At 44.4% G+C, this 16,715-nt stretch overlaps 1 protein-coding gene across 1 annotated transcript in view; it reads left to right on the top strand.

Annotated features, from left to right (window-relative positions):
* The first annotated feature begins 1,841 nt into the window (after positions 1-1,841).
* Positions 1,842-16,715, top strand: part of TRIM29 (tripartite motif containing 29) — a 23,784-nt gene continuing 8,910 nt past the window's right edge. The window contains exons 1-5 of the mRNA XM_035893924.1: positions 1,842-2,699; positions 10,220-10,315; positions 11,575-11,808; positions 12,130-12,328; positions 16,212-16,295. Of these exons, the coding sequence (XP_035749817.1) occupies positions 1,842-2,699; positions 10,220-10,315; positions 11,575-11,808; positions 12,130-12,328; positions 16,212-16,295 (1,471 nt within the window). The remainder of the gene's footprint in view (positions 2,700-10,219; positions 10,316-11,574; positions 11,809-12,129; positions 12,329-16,211; positions 16,296-16,715) is intronic.

Raw genomic sequence — 16,715 nt, 5'->3', positions numbered from 1 at the left:
GGGAAAGAAATACATGTATGTCAGCCAATCTCTTTCTTTTATGAAATTTGTTTTTAAAAAATGGCATTACCCTTTTCTATGCCAGAGAATGACTTCTGACTCACGAACGACTGTGGTCCTATTAATAAAAAAACTGTCCACTAGAAATTACTGCAAAAGGTGCGGCCTTTCTCAACAACTATTATCCAAAAAATACTGTATACTGAATAATTTCTCATATATAGAGAGCGATAATGACATACAGGCAGTAAGAGGGGCTGGAGCTATAGGCAGGGGTCCCAACTGCATTTCAGTTGAAGAGAAAAGAAATTCTCTTTCCTTTTCTCTCATTTCACACAGACAAAGCCCTTAGAAACCGTATCTGTAAGACAGGCGCTTCCTGGCTATCTCATTCTCGTATCAGAACCAAAACGTATGCTGTTCCTGTTTTGGGCTGCACCTCTATTTCCTCCACACCTAAAAAAGAGCTGAAAAATGCAGACCTGGATTTTTCTTCCACTACTTAAGACACTTCCAACTGGGGTTTTGTTACGGATTTCTAATGAGAAATTTTTACAGGCTAAAATTCACATTCTCCAGCAACACCACCACTGCATTCTGCAAAAATTAAATTAGCAGAAATCTTAGGCATGGTTAATTTACACCCTGGGCATTAATCTCAGAGCAATCTCACTGAAATTCAGAGCATAATCTATGCTAAATTGATATGAGTGGAAGATCAACCTCCTTCTTTTGAAGTTGGTGGAATTCACCAGTGCTTATAAAGAGCCTTTTTCTTCTGAAATCTTCTGTGATTCCAACAAGTTGAACCTTTCCCGGGAATACAGCTAGTGGAGGCAGATCTATTTTTAAGACTCTCAGTTCTTTTTTCTTGCAAGAAATATTTTGGCTATCTAGCTGTAAGATATTTCCTCTTCCAGGTATGTGTCTCAGTTCAGTGGACATTTATGGGAAGAGCTACATAGGATATACCTGAACCCTTATCTCAGTGAAAACATGCAATGAAATAGGCAATGGGGGTTTTGTTCTATTAGTCACATTAGTGGAGATTGCATGGCCTGTGGGAAAAACAGGACTAGCCAATTTTTACTTCAGGTCAGCTGTGTTCTTCTGATACATGGTTGGGCTATGTCCAGGTCTAGATGGATGGACCTTGCACAAACCCAACATCAAAATCAAAATAAAGATAATAGGGTCTTTTAAACCCCATATTATCCATACGTTTCCCCTCCCTGTCCTACTGAATACAGTAAGCCCTCAGGGGAACCCAGTTTAAGAATGCTTTATTCTAGGCGTTCATTTTAATTACAACCATAATTATTTTTGTGCATGTGTATGACCCAGTTAACAAACCCATCTTCGGCATCTCGTGGTCTCTCCGACCCTGCCCATTTCTGCAAGGAGGTAACCTCAGCTCCTGGCAACAGTGAGCAAAATTATTTTTGAAACAAGCGGTCGAACTGGTTGCTACATCTTAATGAAAATTATTTTTTAAAAAAAACCATTTCTATGTATATAAACAGCCCTTCCTCCCAAACCTGGTTAGACAAGAATGTTCCTGGGTGTGGACTGCCTTGTATAATTAACTGCACAGCTGTAGCTTCTGATCCCTGGTAACGTCTGTTTCTTTCTTTCTCCCTGCGTCTACCTAGCATAATCCAGGCGTTCTCCTCCTCCTTGCAGGAGCTCCAGGTGCGTCACTTGGGCAGAAACTTTCCTGCATTCCACCGTCATTCCTTGCTGAGACAACAACCGGGCAGACAGACCCGCTTTGTAGAGGGCTGAGAGACAGGAACTGGAGGGAAGACTGAGCAGTGAAGCCAATTCACCCTGTTTAGACGATGGAAACGGGGACTGCAGCAAGGACAAACGGTACCACTGGGAAGCCAGAAGATGTGAAGAGTCCATCTGCCCCCAAAAAAGAAGAAGAAGCGAAGAAGACCACAAACCCTGGCGGAGGTGAGAAGGAAGCTATGAAGGGCACTGGCAGTGCTTCTTTGGAGACAGGGCAAATGAAGAGCTCCCTCTTTTCTGGGAGCGACTGGAAGAGGCCCATCATTCAGTTTGTGGAGTCATCCGATGAGAAGAGATCAACCTACTTCAGCATGGATTCAGCAGATTCAAAGAAGATGCAATATGCCAGTGGACAGATAGGTGACATGAGGAGACCACCCCTCTCCTTTGCAGAGAAAGGCGATCTCAGGAAGCCCCTCTTCTCCTTGGATTCCAAAAAGAGCTTCCTGCCTAGTGAAGGGGAAGGGAGGAAGTCGTTGTTCTCTGGGGGGCAGATGGGGGACCTGAAGAAAACTTCCCTCCCTCTGGTGGAGACAGGGGACCTGAGAAGATCCACCTTCAACAAGCCTGACAGAGCATCTGGGTCACGGCCCAGGGTGAAGCTTGAGGATGTTCTGTGCGATTCCTGCATCGATAACAAGCAAAAGGCTGTGAAGTCCTGCTTGGTGTGCCAGGCTTCCTTCTGTGAGCTGCACCTCAAGCCGCACCTGGAGGGAGCAGCTTTCCGGGACCACCAGCTCCTGGACCCCATCAGGGACTTTGAAGCAAGAAAATGCCCTGTGCACGGGAAGACCATGGAGCTGTTCTGTCAGACAGACCAGATGTGCATCTGCTACCTCTGCATGTTCCAGGAGCACAAGAACCACAGCACGGTGACAGTGGAGATCGAGAAAGCGGGGAAGGAGGTAATGCTCTTTTGATTTGCACGTTCTCATCAGTCTTTCCAATTGACCTCAATATTACACCGCAGCTTTTGCTCTCCAGTCTACAGTCTCTCCTAAAATCGCGTCTGCAATGTAATTCTGGGATGCAGGGGTGGTGGATGGGAAGCATTTAGGGGAGAACTGATACTGCCTGGGTTCTGCTGCAATGGAACTGTTCTCCTCCTAATGGCTGGTTACAGCATGGCCCTGGTATCGTGTAGCAGGCGGGTTTGAGGCGCGGTGGAGAACCTGGTTTCCACCCCTGGTTGCACCACTGACTTTCAGCAGAAGCTGAATCAAAGCCCTGCATGCTGAGTTAGTCTCCAGTTTTGACAGTTTTGGGTAGTGTTATCCACAGCCAGAAAGGTGGGGCATTGCTCAAATTCGGGACCTCCAGAATGTAGGCAGGCAGACCAGTGGCTGCTCAAGTTACTAGTGGCTGCTAGGTTACTATTGGAAATTGCCATCTCAGATACTGAGAGTGAGATTATGGCTTTTTGTTTTTCTTTTCTGTTACGGATACAATACTGGCAAGCCCCACCTATTGAAAGAATCTTTTGAAGCTTAGATGAAGAAAAAATCCCGGTGCAAAACATTATCATTTCCCCTGAAGTGTTACTACAGTAGGTTCAGAAGATGGACATCTAAGGAGATGAGGCTGGTATGTGAAACAGTGCTCACTAATGAAGTGTCTGCCACCTTTGTTTGCTTAAAGGCCAATGCTGTTTGCTTTCTGGGTGGATGCATGATTATTTCACTACCTCTAGTCAAGGTCAGGGTCTCACCATGTTTGGTACTGGACATCCTCATAGTAAGAGCATGTTCTGGCCTAGAGACCTTCTGACCTAAGCAGACAGGGCAGGAGAGATTACAGAAAGGAGACCCACAAAACGGTAATGTAGAACACCTTGCCTAGAATCGCGCAGTCTATGGCAGAAACTGGAAGGACACTAAGATCTGCTAAATCCTAGTCTTAGGCACAGCCCAAGCCAAGTGCTCTGATGTGGTGAACAGGCAAATACAGGTACCTGCTGTGGGAAATTCTTGAGTCACCCTTAACTTGGAAGAACAGTTTAACTCTTTCTAAGGTGCTAGGAAGATTTATCTCATAAGGCTGAAAGAGTATCTGATCTAGAGCTCATCTGTCTTCCTGTGCAAATTTTTAGTGTTTTCTTGCAATGTCATCTCCAACTTGCAGCCTTGCTGAAACCAGACAAGGTTTCTTCCATGTCTCAGACAGCCTGTCTTAAAGAAATTCCTGCAGGGCTCACTAGCCTGCTGTTTGTTTCATAATTGCTTGTTCTTGTGTTTTTGATGTCAGCCCTGAACACAGCATATGCTTAACTCTCACAGAGCTGTGTCTAGTGTCTGCCAGGTTGTCCAATTCCTCTTAGCCATTTCTACTGAAAAGAGGTTAACAGTTGCTCCCTGAGGAAACCAAAGCTGGCCAGAGCCATCTTCCTGTCGTTGGACGGACCCAGAACACCTTGCTTTTGAAGAGGCAGCCATAGCTGGGCAGAGAAGACTCTACCTAAGTTTTAAATTATGTTTGATTTCTTTTCCTTGTGCCACTCTTGTTAGCTATGTGCTTTAGTACCTATGGTGTCCCGTGCTTTTTCTGCTGCTGCTAAGCCTAAAGCACTTAGGGCTTTATCAATGTGAATCATACACATGTGCAAGTTTCTCCTGATGACGAGTTTTGATCATGTTGTAACTTGAGCGAGTATTCACTCAGACTAAAACAATTAACAGGATAGCTGTTGCTTACAAATATTTATTCTTAGCCCTGATTTATTCACCATTAGTGAAGCCTTAGCAAGGACCACAAAGAAGAATGAACATTTCCAAGTCCCTTGTGTGCACCACCTATTCTTTTCAAGTCTTGCAAATCAGCCGAGCTGGAATATGACCACAAATTGGAAGAGTGGTAAAGCGTGGCTGGTGCTGCTGGCCTTTGCGGAAAGAATAAGCAAAAAACCCACATCAGGTCAACCCCAACCCTGCCCTGTTTTCACAGCTTGGCATCCAAGCAGCTCCAGGGTAGCTTTACAGCCTCTAAATTTGCTAACTATGCCACTGGACTGGTAACCAGAATACAGCTGTATCTAGACAGACCCTTTCACAGAGTGTTGGTTGTCAAGGAACAATTGGCTTATCTGCAAGGATTTCCCAGTCCCTGACTATACTGCAACTCCAAACCTGGAGAGGGTTCCAGCAGAACTTGGGGGTGGCAGGGTGGTTATGCTGTGATGCACTAAAGCCTGACTCTCAATCTGGGTGCTCAGCAATTTGGTGGCACAAAACTGTCACATGATAAGGTATCATATGCTTGTTTTAGGTACATCTATTCCTTTCATATTGCAGAATTAACGCAGGTTACAGTCTCTTTCATGAGTTTATCTTTGCTATAGGCCTGCAGGGAAGAAAGGTGCTGTACTTCTGTGTTGGGAAAGCAAGGGATAGCTTAAGATCCATCTATAAAATTAGGTAACTCTGCTTGCTCCACAACGCAGACAGTATGGCTTAAGAGAAGAGGAATGCAAACAAGCCAGTGTACAGACACCTACTGGTTAGAGCAGTGGAAAGCCTGATACGACTCTCTCTGTGGAACAGGAGAACGCAGCAGCATCTTCCACTTTTCAGGAGCCTGGGGTAAGAGTCAGTCTCTGAAAGGCACAGGGAGTCAGACAGAGACAACTTGGCAGGGGGGAGAGAGACATTTTTTGTGAGTCTCCACCCAATAGTATTTGTGTATTTTACCCAGAAAATATTTAATGCCTTCCCCAGATGCACTTTGCATTAGTTTCCTGCTACAAATTTAAAGGGAAAGTAACCCCCCCACCAGAATCAGTCTAAGAAACAACCAAGAATAAGTCTGTGAGGCTGGGTAATAACCACACACAGTTGAAAAGTGAGAATTGTCAATAGCAGCTCTGGCCAGCTTCATTTATCAGCAGAACTAGAGCCCCCCTTCAGAGCCTTTAATTTTGAAAGGGGATCCTTCATTCAAAACCTGTTTTACAGGCCTATTCTCAAAATGAGACAACTTCACATATGCCTGCCAGTCAGAGAGCTGTAAATAACCCGGCGTTACCATCCAGCGCCAGCCTTAGTACTCAGCACGTCAGGTCAGTTCTAGTGAAAAGCACTTTGATTTTTTTCTTTAATTCTTTCCCTTTAAAGAAAAGTTCACATTGTACAGCAGGTTTAAGGACGCAGCAGAGAACTGCCGTGCAGGAACGGGAGCTGGGTGTTCCTCATTTCGACAAAGCAACTTTTAAAAGAGGAGACTTCACAGAGTCTGAACTAGGCTTTGAAGTCAACCATCCACAGAGATGGATCCAGAGGGATTTCCATCTGAGCCCTCTCTGTATTACTTTCACTGTCTGAATAGAGAGCAAACAAGAGTGCATCAGCGTGCCAGCAGAAGGATTTTTGGCCTTTCCCACTGATGCAAGGTTAGGGTACGATGTGGCTATGACACCTTATCTACGCTAGCTGCAGTTGCTTAAAATAGCTGCTCTTTCCACAGAGATGGTGCAGTTACCTGCAGGACATTCTTCCTAGCTGGGAGGCTGTGGAAGCTGACCTGCTGCAAATTATGATTTAGAGTAGGTTTGCCTGTTTGCCTGCATTCTGCATTAATGCCTCTACATGAGGGCAGAACCCAAGGAAAATCCACCAGTTCACAGGTACGGAATTCTCTTCAAACTGTGCAAAGCAGAGAGTTTTCTCTGGCCTCAGCTCATGCAGTGACTGGCGGCATTTTTGCAGAGTCTCCAGAGACTGTAGCCCACTGACACCCACCTCTGCTTAACAAAAGCTTAGATAGAAAAATGTAATGGCAAAACTAGCAGAAATAATGTCTTAAAGAATATGCTGATTTCTCAGCCATGTCATTTCCAATACAGGCCCTGTACTGGGACAACTAGTTTAAACACTTCTTTTCTAGCTTCATTATTGCATTTGGTTGTTGCTGTCAGGTAATTAACATAGCTCTTCCAGGCTGGTGACACAGGGGTGTTCCCCTATTCAGGGACTGGGTTCCCAGAGCATTAAGACATGATGATGCTTGTACTGCTGCCTTGCAAAAATGAGTTGCATCACGATGCAAGACTCATAATCTCACATCTCTAGGTCCTTTACAGCACAAGGGCTGGGTTCGGCTGCGGATGTTTAAGTGTACACTCTGAACTTTCACTTAGGCCTCTTGACTGTCCTAATTAACTTAGGGGATCCTCTGTTAGCTCAAAGACTCTTAGTGACAGCATTTTTCAACTTGCTGTAGTCAAACTGACTGGTCTAAACCCGTATTTCCTAGTTAATCTTCACTGTTACTGTTGGAGCCACTGTAGGGTCTCCCCCTCCGATGGATGGAGCTGCTTTATTATCTTTCACTAGGACCTTCTGAACCCCAAGTCTCACCCAATGGATTTGTCCTGGGTGGTTCATCACATAAGGAGATCAGGGATTGTTGACCCTGGAGAATCTGAGAAATACGAAGAAAGCTAGGAGAAAAGTTTCTTCATAGGGAATGAAGCTGAGAAGTTGACTGTCCCTAGTACCTGTAACCACCCTACTGTAAATGTAACACAGGATGTATATGGACAGGCAAAGCAATCTTCCAGCCAGTCCCAGACTGAACAGGGCTTTAAAAACATCATGAAATCAGCTTTCCTGAACCCCTTACATTATGGTCCATATCCAGAGCATCCCTCCTGAATGTACCTCCTTGTGCCCATGTCACCAGTTCTTGTACTATTCCATAGTCTCCCTGGACCTCTTTTTAACATTTTTTCTATGGTGAGACTAGTTTTAATGTTTGTACTATCATGCAGGAAAACACCTCCCTTGCCTTTGCCGGTGTCTGTACTAGTGTTTCCTTTTGCCCTCAGTATGGGCGTTTTAACCCAAGCTGAACCTGGATGACTGTGGTATTTGCATTCCGGCTATTGGAACTATCTCTGTAATTTCCATTTGCAAATCATAATTCTCACTCTAAATTGCAGTGTGGGTCTTCTCTTAAATAGTTGTTACATCCCATCCCAGAGGTACCCAAACTACCTTTCTGGGTGAAGGGATATTATAACTGCAACAAGCTGTTAAGAGTTAGCTATCACTTTTTGAGCAAGTAATAGTTTGCAAAGTTCCTTTGAGACCCATCTTAATTAAAAAGTACTATAAAAGTATAATATTGTTATCACAACCTTCCAGCCATCACCTGATATTTTTTTTTTCCTCTTACCTTTCTTTTCAAACCCCTTGTATTTGGGAGTGTCTGCGTGGCTACAAAAGGCCTGCTCTTCTCAAAAAAATCCCTCCAGTCCCCCTCTGTGTGATTTCACTCACATTCTTGTCATAAGAACATCCTGATATTTAGGGATGAGGAGGGAAACAAGACCTCCCGTTGCTCAAGAGATGTAATTTTTACTTTGCTAACAATTAATGCTATCTGGATGTAGCTCTGTGGCTCAAGGAAACAACTTGTGTTATAGTGTAGCTTCTCAGATTGGTTACTGCAGTGTGATGGATATCTGGATCTAAAATGCTTTTCTCTTTGCATTCCCCTGTTGTGCAAAGATGGTTGCACACCTTTGTGTCTTGATGCAGAGGACATCTCACAGTGCACATGAGAATGGAAAAAAGCATGCATTCCTCCAAGTCACTGTCTTGAAAATGTGAAAAGCTCATACCTTTGCTCTTTTGATCAGTAGTAGAACAAATTTTCTCATCTTGATACCCTTCCATGTGTGCTCTGAACCCCTGTAGAATATGAACTCATGAATACATTCAGTTGACTACTGAAGGCTGGCAGGATGTATGGATAATATTTAGAGGGTCTGTACGTACTCTCCTAACTCTCAACAAACAAGGACAATGACAACATGAGGATGCAGCTCCTCTGGCACTGAGATACCATCAAGTACATTTGCCTTTTTTGTTCCCCCTTTCTTCTGTTTTATAAGGAAATAAAACAATTACCAAATTGTTTTCCCTCTGTAAATAGAGATTTTATAAGTCAGAACAGCTAGAGCCAATGGCTGTCAGATGCAGCTGTGCTTGATTTAAGCTCAAGAAGACGTTCAGACACTATGGTGACTGGCACCAAGAAAAGAGCCCCGATGGGCTGATTTCCTTTGTTTGGGCTAGTTGACAGTTTGTTGCCTGCTCTGCATTGCGTGATGCTCCTTGAATGGAGAATTGAAAACTTTTTAACTCCCACCCTGAGGGCAACTATTAACACAAGAGAAGACCCAGGTTTTCAAGTTGTATTTCGTTCTTGGATGGGCGGGCAAAGCAGTGGGAACTACACCGTGTGTTTTAACAGCAGGAAGACCTCGCTGTATTAGCTATTGTGGGAGTGGTTTTATCCATCCCTCATTTCCCCTGCCTCTAACTGTTGGCCTAAATGTAAGTGCTTTTGGGTAATACAACCATTTGCCAAAGGATCCCACATGAACAGCGGGTTTTCAGAACTTTTCTAACGCGACATAGCTCAGTTGTGGAATACAGGTAATTTCTGCCAAGCGCGTAGTTCCTAAACAGCTCTGGGGAGAAGTGTCTAATAGCCAGATTGCCTGTAGTTATAGTTGTGCTGTGACCAACCTGTACACACATGAAACACAGAAAGATCTTGAAATGCGTAAGCAAAGGCTTTGTCATGATCTGTTGGGCAGGGATGTGGTGAATACGAATGACCCAGGAAGGGGTTGCCCAGAGTTAACGGCGCAGGGCATTACTAAACAGCCAGGTCCTGGTCTGATCCAGAGATGCGGCATGCACACCAACCAGCACCTTACACCAGTGCATGGCTGCCCGGCCCCCCACGGGCTCCAGCTCTATGACCTGCCTTGCATGCAATTGTCTGGTCAGAGCTTCTCTGGGAAGCCGGTGCAAAACAAAATGCAAATGAATCCCAGTGAAGTTGCTGATCTAAGCCAAGCATGGTTGACTACACCTCCTCCCTCCTCCTTTTGTGTTTTTTATTTTTTCCAAGCATTCCCCAGCTTCATCATAACATGAAAGCTCTCAATTCAGAGCAAATTAATCCACAATCCTGTCTAAACAGAATTCCTGCCAGAGGCATCGTCCTCTTGTTGCAACACTCGTCAAACGTCATTCCGTAATTACATGAAAACTGTTATTGCTGCAGAGGCACACCCTGGGATGGGCCCTTCACTGCATACACAGCTGAATTTTGAAACAGGCCTCTTCCCCCTCCAGCTAATGACTCTAATGTGATTAAAAGCGGCACCATGACGGTAGCCTAGTAGGTGGGTGCCCCTGCTGCTGTCTTTGCTGAGGGAGCTGAATCTCTTGACCCAGCCAGAAGCCCTGGGATCTTGTTCCGTGTCAGCACATGATCTCCATTTCAAGCAGTGCCAGGAACCTGTACCTCCCAGCTATTATTGTTCAGGGCCAAATGCATAAGTGGAAGCACAGTGCGTCTTTGAAGTAGGCCACCCTCAGCCCCAGTTCATGAGACTCCCCTCTTCTCACAGGCTGAGCTTTCACTGCAGAAAGAGCAACTGCAGCTGAAGATCATTGAAGTAGAAGATGAAATGGATAAGTGGCAGAAGGAGAGGGACCGTATCAAGGTGCGTATGGGATATTCTTTTAAGTTCACGTCTCCATTTCTCCTGTACTTGTCACCTTCTTTTCCACTGTCTCACATCCCTCTCCTCCTTTCCTCAATTTCTCTGACATATCCGGCTCTTACTCATTCCATTCCTTAGCCAGTCTCTATCTCATCACTCTCCAAAACTCACTCATGCCAAATCTTGGAAACAACAACTCCTACTGAAGTAATTTTGCAACATACCCTGCAGGAGATCAAGAAAAGGCAGCACAGCCTTGTTACAAAATGATTCAAGGCACCTCCCTGCTTTGGGTGCCTTATAGTTCTTCAATTGCCAGTAGAAAGGCTGATTCGGAAACAAAGGTGTGCTGCTTTTTTTCCTGCTAGACCACACAAAAATAAACTCCAGAAGGGCTCTGAATTGCCCAGAGATAAGGCAACAGGAACAGATGCAGTTACACCAACAAACATCTTGTTTATAATGGAACAGCTTATTTCCATACTGATACAGGGCTCCTTTATAATTCTTTCACCACGCTAAAGGTTAGAATAGAGTAATGGTGGTGGTTTGGTTGTTGGTTTTTTTTTTCATTTATACCCTAACTGAATAGAGCAGTGAAAACACTATTTGGAGACACCCTAGAAAATTTGCATAATATTAATAGGCAAAGCCCATTCTTCTCCCTTTTATGTGGTACACACACATTGGCTTGCCAGTGCTGTTTTTCATCTGCCTTATTATTATTATTATTACTACTATTATAACTATTATTATTGGAAATCTGACCTAGAAATTTTAACTCTGAATATAGCTGCATCCACAGTGCTTCTGAGGAATATTTCAGAAGGACCTACAGGTCAGGTTTGTAAAAAGTGCTTCAGCACCTTTCAACCTTTAAAATGGTGGGAATTTGGTCCTCAAATTCTTGAGGAGCCAGAACCCCAATTTAGAAGGTTAAACAGTGTTTTTAAATATCACCTAAGAGTGCACTTCATGAGTTGAAATAAAAGATATGCTCTTATAATCAGGAAGACAGCACGCCCTGTAGATTGCACACACACAGTTATTGCAGGAACAAGTGTTACTTCTCTTGGCACAACTTTTCTGGTGCTAAGACTGGTGTATCTAGAGTCACAGCCACAGTCTGAATGCTGAGAATGTTTGGATGTATCCCCCTCTGTATCCCTCTATTAGCAAGTGACTCCCTGAGAAGTTTAGTATTTTATTTCTCCTGTGTCTTTCCTGCTGCCTCTTCACTTTGCCCCTTCCCTCCGCAGAACTACACCACCAATGAGAAAGCCACAGTGGACCAGCATTTCAAAGAGCTGATCCGTGACCTGGAGAGGCAGAGGGATGAAGTGAAGGCTGCCCTGGACCAGAGGGAAAAGATTGCATCAGAGAATGTGAAGGAAATCGTGGATGAACTGGAAGAGAGGGCAAAGCTTCTGCGGGAGGACAAGGAAAACAGGGAGCAGATCCACCAGATCAGTGACTCTGTGCTCTTCCTGCAGGTAACTGAGATCTCATTTTTCTTCCCTTTTTCCCCATGAGGACAGGACTTGTCCCAAAGACAAATACCAAGTTGGTGTAAGATGCGTTAATCTTCTCCAGTTCAATGAACACGTATGGCAAGAACCAACTCTGACATTTGAAGCTGTCCCTGCTCTGGCAGATGAAGAATGAACTTAAGCGTGCCAGTGGCTGATTTCTTATAGACAGCTCCATCTTCACTGTTCTCCTTTACACTTTGGAGCTTATCATTAGCCAGTTCCCTAGGATCTAGCCTCCATCCCTTATGTTCCTCACTAACCTCTCCTCCCTTCTTTTTACAGGAGTTTGGGGCTTTGATGCGGAATTACGTCCCCCCTCCATCTCTCCCAACATACAGTGTGCTGCTTGAAGGGGAGAGCATGAGCCCATCTATGGGACTCCTCAGAGATGACCTCCTAAACGTCTGCATGAGGCATGTGGAGAAGATCTGCAAGGCTGACCTTGGCCGCAACTTCATAGAGAGGAACCACATGGAGAACGGTAGAGTATCTGAGATTTGCCCCTTCCCTCCCTGGGCAAAGCCTAGCTCAGAGTCAGTGGAGATGAAGTGTGATTAGTGTGAGAAAACAAGCAAGGACCCTAAGGGAGGTGGGAGAAACACTACCTGTAGCTGAAACTCATTCTGGAATATCAGAGCTATCCTACCAGACCTATGTGGGGATGGAGCCAGCTGAACTTCCAGGGATTTAAAGTATCTTGTGTGTAGGGTGCCCAGGGGTCCAAACTAGCCCCGCTTCCCTGAGTGCTGCTTCACATTATGGCTTCACAGCGTTTAATTGGTTTAGCCACATCCCGTGTGGGACTTCAGAGCAACAGTTCTCTTGGTGCTTGAAAGCAGTGACCCTTCCCTCCTGCAAAAGGCCAGCAGGGACACTCTGCCTCATGCCAGGCTCCAACAAGCCCCTGCAAGCTTAGCACGACAGTTGCTCACTAGGTAAATTGAGAAGGCAGTTGCAGAAATGTGAGTGTAGCCACCCCAGTATGGCAATTTTGAAATCCTGTCATTAGCCTATTTGTACAGCTCAGTTAGCACATTTGCTGTGCTGGTATGACATACCATTTTACAACAGCCCATTTCAGCCACCGCTTGCCTGGCTGGAACATGAAATACCCTGCAAGCACCTGTCACTGAAAATCTAATAACAGATTTTCCGAGTAAAAAGGTCTCCATTCTGGTGTTCAGGTTAAGCTGTGACTTGAACCAGCATAACTCTCTGATCGTACTTCTCTGCACGTTCTGCTTAGGGAGAGGTTTGTTTCCCACCTGCCCTGAGCCAGGGTGTTCAATGGACATGCAGTGCCAAATGGTCCCCACGCTTCAGTGGTGTTCAAGGATGGGTGACCTTTCTTATGTGAATAGAGAGGCCATGGTCAACACCGCAGCGCTGCAAGGAATCTTCTAAGTTTTAGAACCCACTTACTTTCTGCATCTCCCAATTAGTACTGCAGAAAGGACTTCTCTTGCGTCAAGCTCACACATAAGATTAGGAGGACAGGGCACTAGAATGGGACTCCACAACTGAGGTTCACTTCCCAGGTCTCCCAAAAACAGCCTTCGTAACTTGGGCAAGTTACTCAATCCCATGAAATGACCTCTTGCACTAAGAATAATAGGGATCGGAATTAATTGTTATCTCACCAGGCTTCTATAATGATATAATCTATTAATAAATGTGGAACCCCAGATACCAGAGCAGTAAAGGTCAAGAATGTGGATAGGTAACGTGAGGATAAATTGCACCCTGCTGTCCAGGAGGACGTGTGTCTTGAAAAGATGCAGGAAGAATCTCAAGCCCAGTTCATACAACAAAAGCAGCTGAGGAACTCTGCTGCAAATCTGCAAGATTGCTGTTATTTCATTCAAATTCACAGTACTCATAGACATTCCTCCCATATTAATACACCACCTTCTTTCCTGGGCAACAACCATGCAAAATCCCTTCAGCTTCCTTCCAGAAAAGAAAGATCTGCATTACAAGATGATAATGATAAAGGAGGAGGGGAAGAAACAGCCAAAAAAAATCCCCCAAGCCTCAGACAGCCTGTTGAAAAGATGCATAGAGGTCAGAACAACATGGGTTCGGTTATTGGTCAACACGCTAATGTTTTTCAGAGCCTGGGATTTCTGAATGAGCCTGTCTGGCATTCACAATCTAGAGCAGTAAGAACGAAGGTGACGTGGGATCAGAGTACATTTAGGTCTCTAATGAGAATCACTAGTATTCATCAAGTGACAGCCTGCTGCCTTCCTACGTTATGGAAAGAAAGACTAAGTCCCTGGCCCCGAGGAGCCTGCACTGCAAACAGTTCATTAATGTTTATCTAGCACCATCATTCTCCATTAAACATGAATGAGATGGACCAGATACTTCTGGTCCAGAGAACCAACCTTTCAGAAAATCCAGAATCACATTCAAAGTGCTCACAATGCATAGCTAGAGCCAGGTTTTCAAACTCTCCCTACCCTTATAGTAGCACCAGAAATTAAACATTATGTGTCTTACAATATTTAATGCTGCAACGTACGTAGTAGATTCTGAACACTCCACGTGCTAAGGTTTGCTGAGAAATTTGGCTATAAGTTAATACAAGTAGATGACACAAACCTCAGATCCAAAAATCACTTTTGGACATTCTTCTTTTGCCTCCTTTGCTCATGTGGAGATTTGCAGAATTTCCAAACTCTGGATGGCACACGCCAAAGGGCTTTTGGATGCCTGACTACTCACAGAACTTCTGAAAACTAGATGAGTAGCATAAAAGCACTTTGCATTCAAGTTACCATTACTTAGGAAGTTACCTTCCATTTGCTAAGCAGGTTTTTGCCAATCCTGAAGCAAATACATTTTACTTGGCCTTTTGCACAACCCAACAAGAGTACGCGTATGTTCAATTCTAGTAGCTCTGGATAAAGAATGACTACTTCTTGATCACTTGATCACTTTTAATTAGGGTCCCCTCCATGTTACTGATGCCAGAAGTCCTCAGTGGTACTTGAAATCCGTGGGATTCAAGTGTCAAAACATTTCTAAGCAGGGCAACAATTAACTACTGCTAGAAACCTGGGCACTTTCAGAAACTCTACCAAGGGTTTAATGGACACAGCTTGGAGTCTGCCTAATGAGAAGAACAGTGGTATCCACTCAGTTGGGAAATGTTATTTAAGGTGAGTCTCAGAAACTTCAGAGCTCTCCGTTTTTCAAACCACAGTTACACTTGAAAGAGGACAGTACTCTGCATCTAGTGACTGCAAGGAAATAAGTCCACAATTACTTAATGGATTTAATTAACTCAGACTCCCCCTGAGTCATTGCAACAAATTCATTTGCAACCGGCTTGATCTTCTAGTGTAAAAAACTTCCCAGGAAGAAATAGTATATTAATGGAATGAAACCTGCTTAATAGCAGACTCCAAAGGGAATCCACTTTCTTCTAGTTCTCATAACAGGTACCTACTTAGTAGTGTGTCAAGGAGGCAAATAATCAGAGAGCATCCAGGGAGTTTAAATAACACAGAAATACATTGGAGAAATAACATAAAAGTTTGTTTAGTGACTTAAGAATCAAAGAATGGAACTATTTAAACATGGGAACCAAATTTACTCCCTTGCAGAGAACAGGTTTATATAATACATGAGGTCTTAAAAGAAAGTATTTTTATGAGCAGCTGTACTGATAGAGCATCATTTCCTGTGGATCAATGTTAGAAAACCAAAACCAGGCTGCACAACGCCTGGGAAAAGGGTAGGCTCATCCATTTTGCCTGAAGCCTGAACCAAACGTCCTTGTCCAAGAGCCCAGGAAGCTAGAGCTGTTGGTGACTCAGGTTTAGCATCTTGCTTTAAAAATTGAACAAACCAACACATTGAGCCCTCCCAACACTGACTTTCTTGAGCTTTGCAATACTTGCAGTTCAAGATCTGCTGGTTGAAAGCCAGCTCTGTGCACAGGTTAAACACGCAAAAGAAGCCAAACCCAAACCACAGCTTTTGAAGTGGGATACATTTTTAGCCACACAGCAGTATTTTGGTAGGAAATGCCTGAACCCTCAAGTCTCCCTATGGATTTTCAGGAGATAGCATATCTGCTGACTGGCCGAATGCTTCAGCAGTGCTACGCTTCCAAGGGAGCTTTCTCTTTTATTCCAGGCTGAACCTCTGGGCAGCTACAGCACTGTTTTGCCTCCCACCCAGAGTCCTGCAGAGGACTATTACAAAAATAGGGGAACTTATTTTCAAAGGGCAGAACCACCTCTCCTGCAGCACTTGAGGAAGCAATTCCAGTCTGTTATCCCTCCTCTTCCCCTCCCTCTCATGGCCACTAAACTGCCTCCTCCAGCTCATGTCCTGCTCTGCTTCTCCAGGTGACCACCGGTACATGATGAACAACTATGAGTGGAACCAGCCCGACAACTTGAAGAGATTTTCCATGTTCCTGTCTCCCAAAGGTACAGCACTCTGATGATGGTCAGGTTTCCTCCAAACACAGCACAGGAAAAGCACTTCATTAATGATTTGTCCCAGAATTTGCTTTCCCTCATATTTCCTGCTGTCCCCCAGACAAGACTGGTCTCTCTGCATTTGTTTATGCCAGGTCTCCTGTCCAGCCTACAGACCTTTGCAAAGTTTTTGCCTTTTCGTCTCAAACAAGGTAGCAAAGGTTCTCAACTCCGTGGAGAAGAGCTGGAGCAGCTGAACTCTTTCAAGAGTGTCGTTTGTGAATATAGGGGAATTTTAACATGTGTTACTGGGTTTAAGTAAGTGTTATTCTCCACCAGAAGCTTACCCTACTGTGCTATCAAGTATGAAAGCTGCACTAGGCTTGCTCTGCATTAGGATTTTACTTTCACCAGAAAACATACTTTTTC

Source organism: Egretta garzetta, unplaced genomic scaffold (assembly GCF_000687185.1).
Source record: "Egretta garzetta isolate BGI_Z169 unplaced genomic scaffold, ASM68718v1 scaffold365, whole genome shotgun sequence".
Lineage (NCBI taxonomy): Eukaryota > Metazoa > Chordata > Aves > Pelecaniformes > Ardeidae > Egretta > Egretta garzetta.
This window is presented reverse-complemented; position numbering and strand designations above follow the sequence as displayed.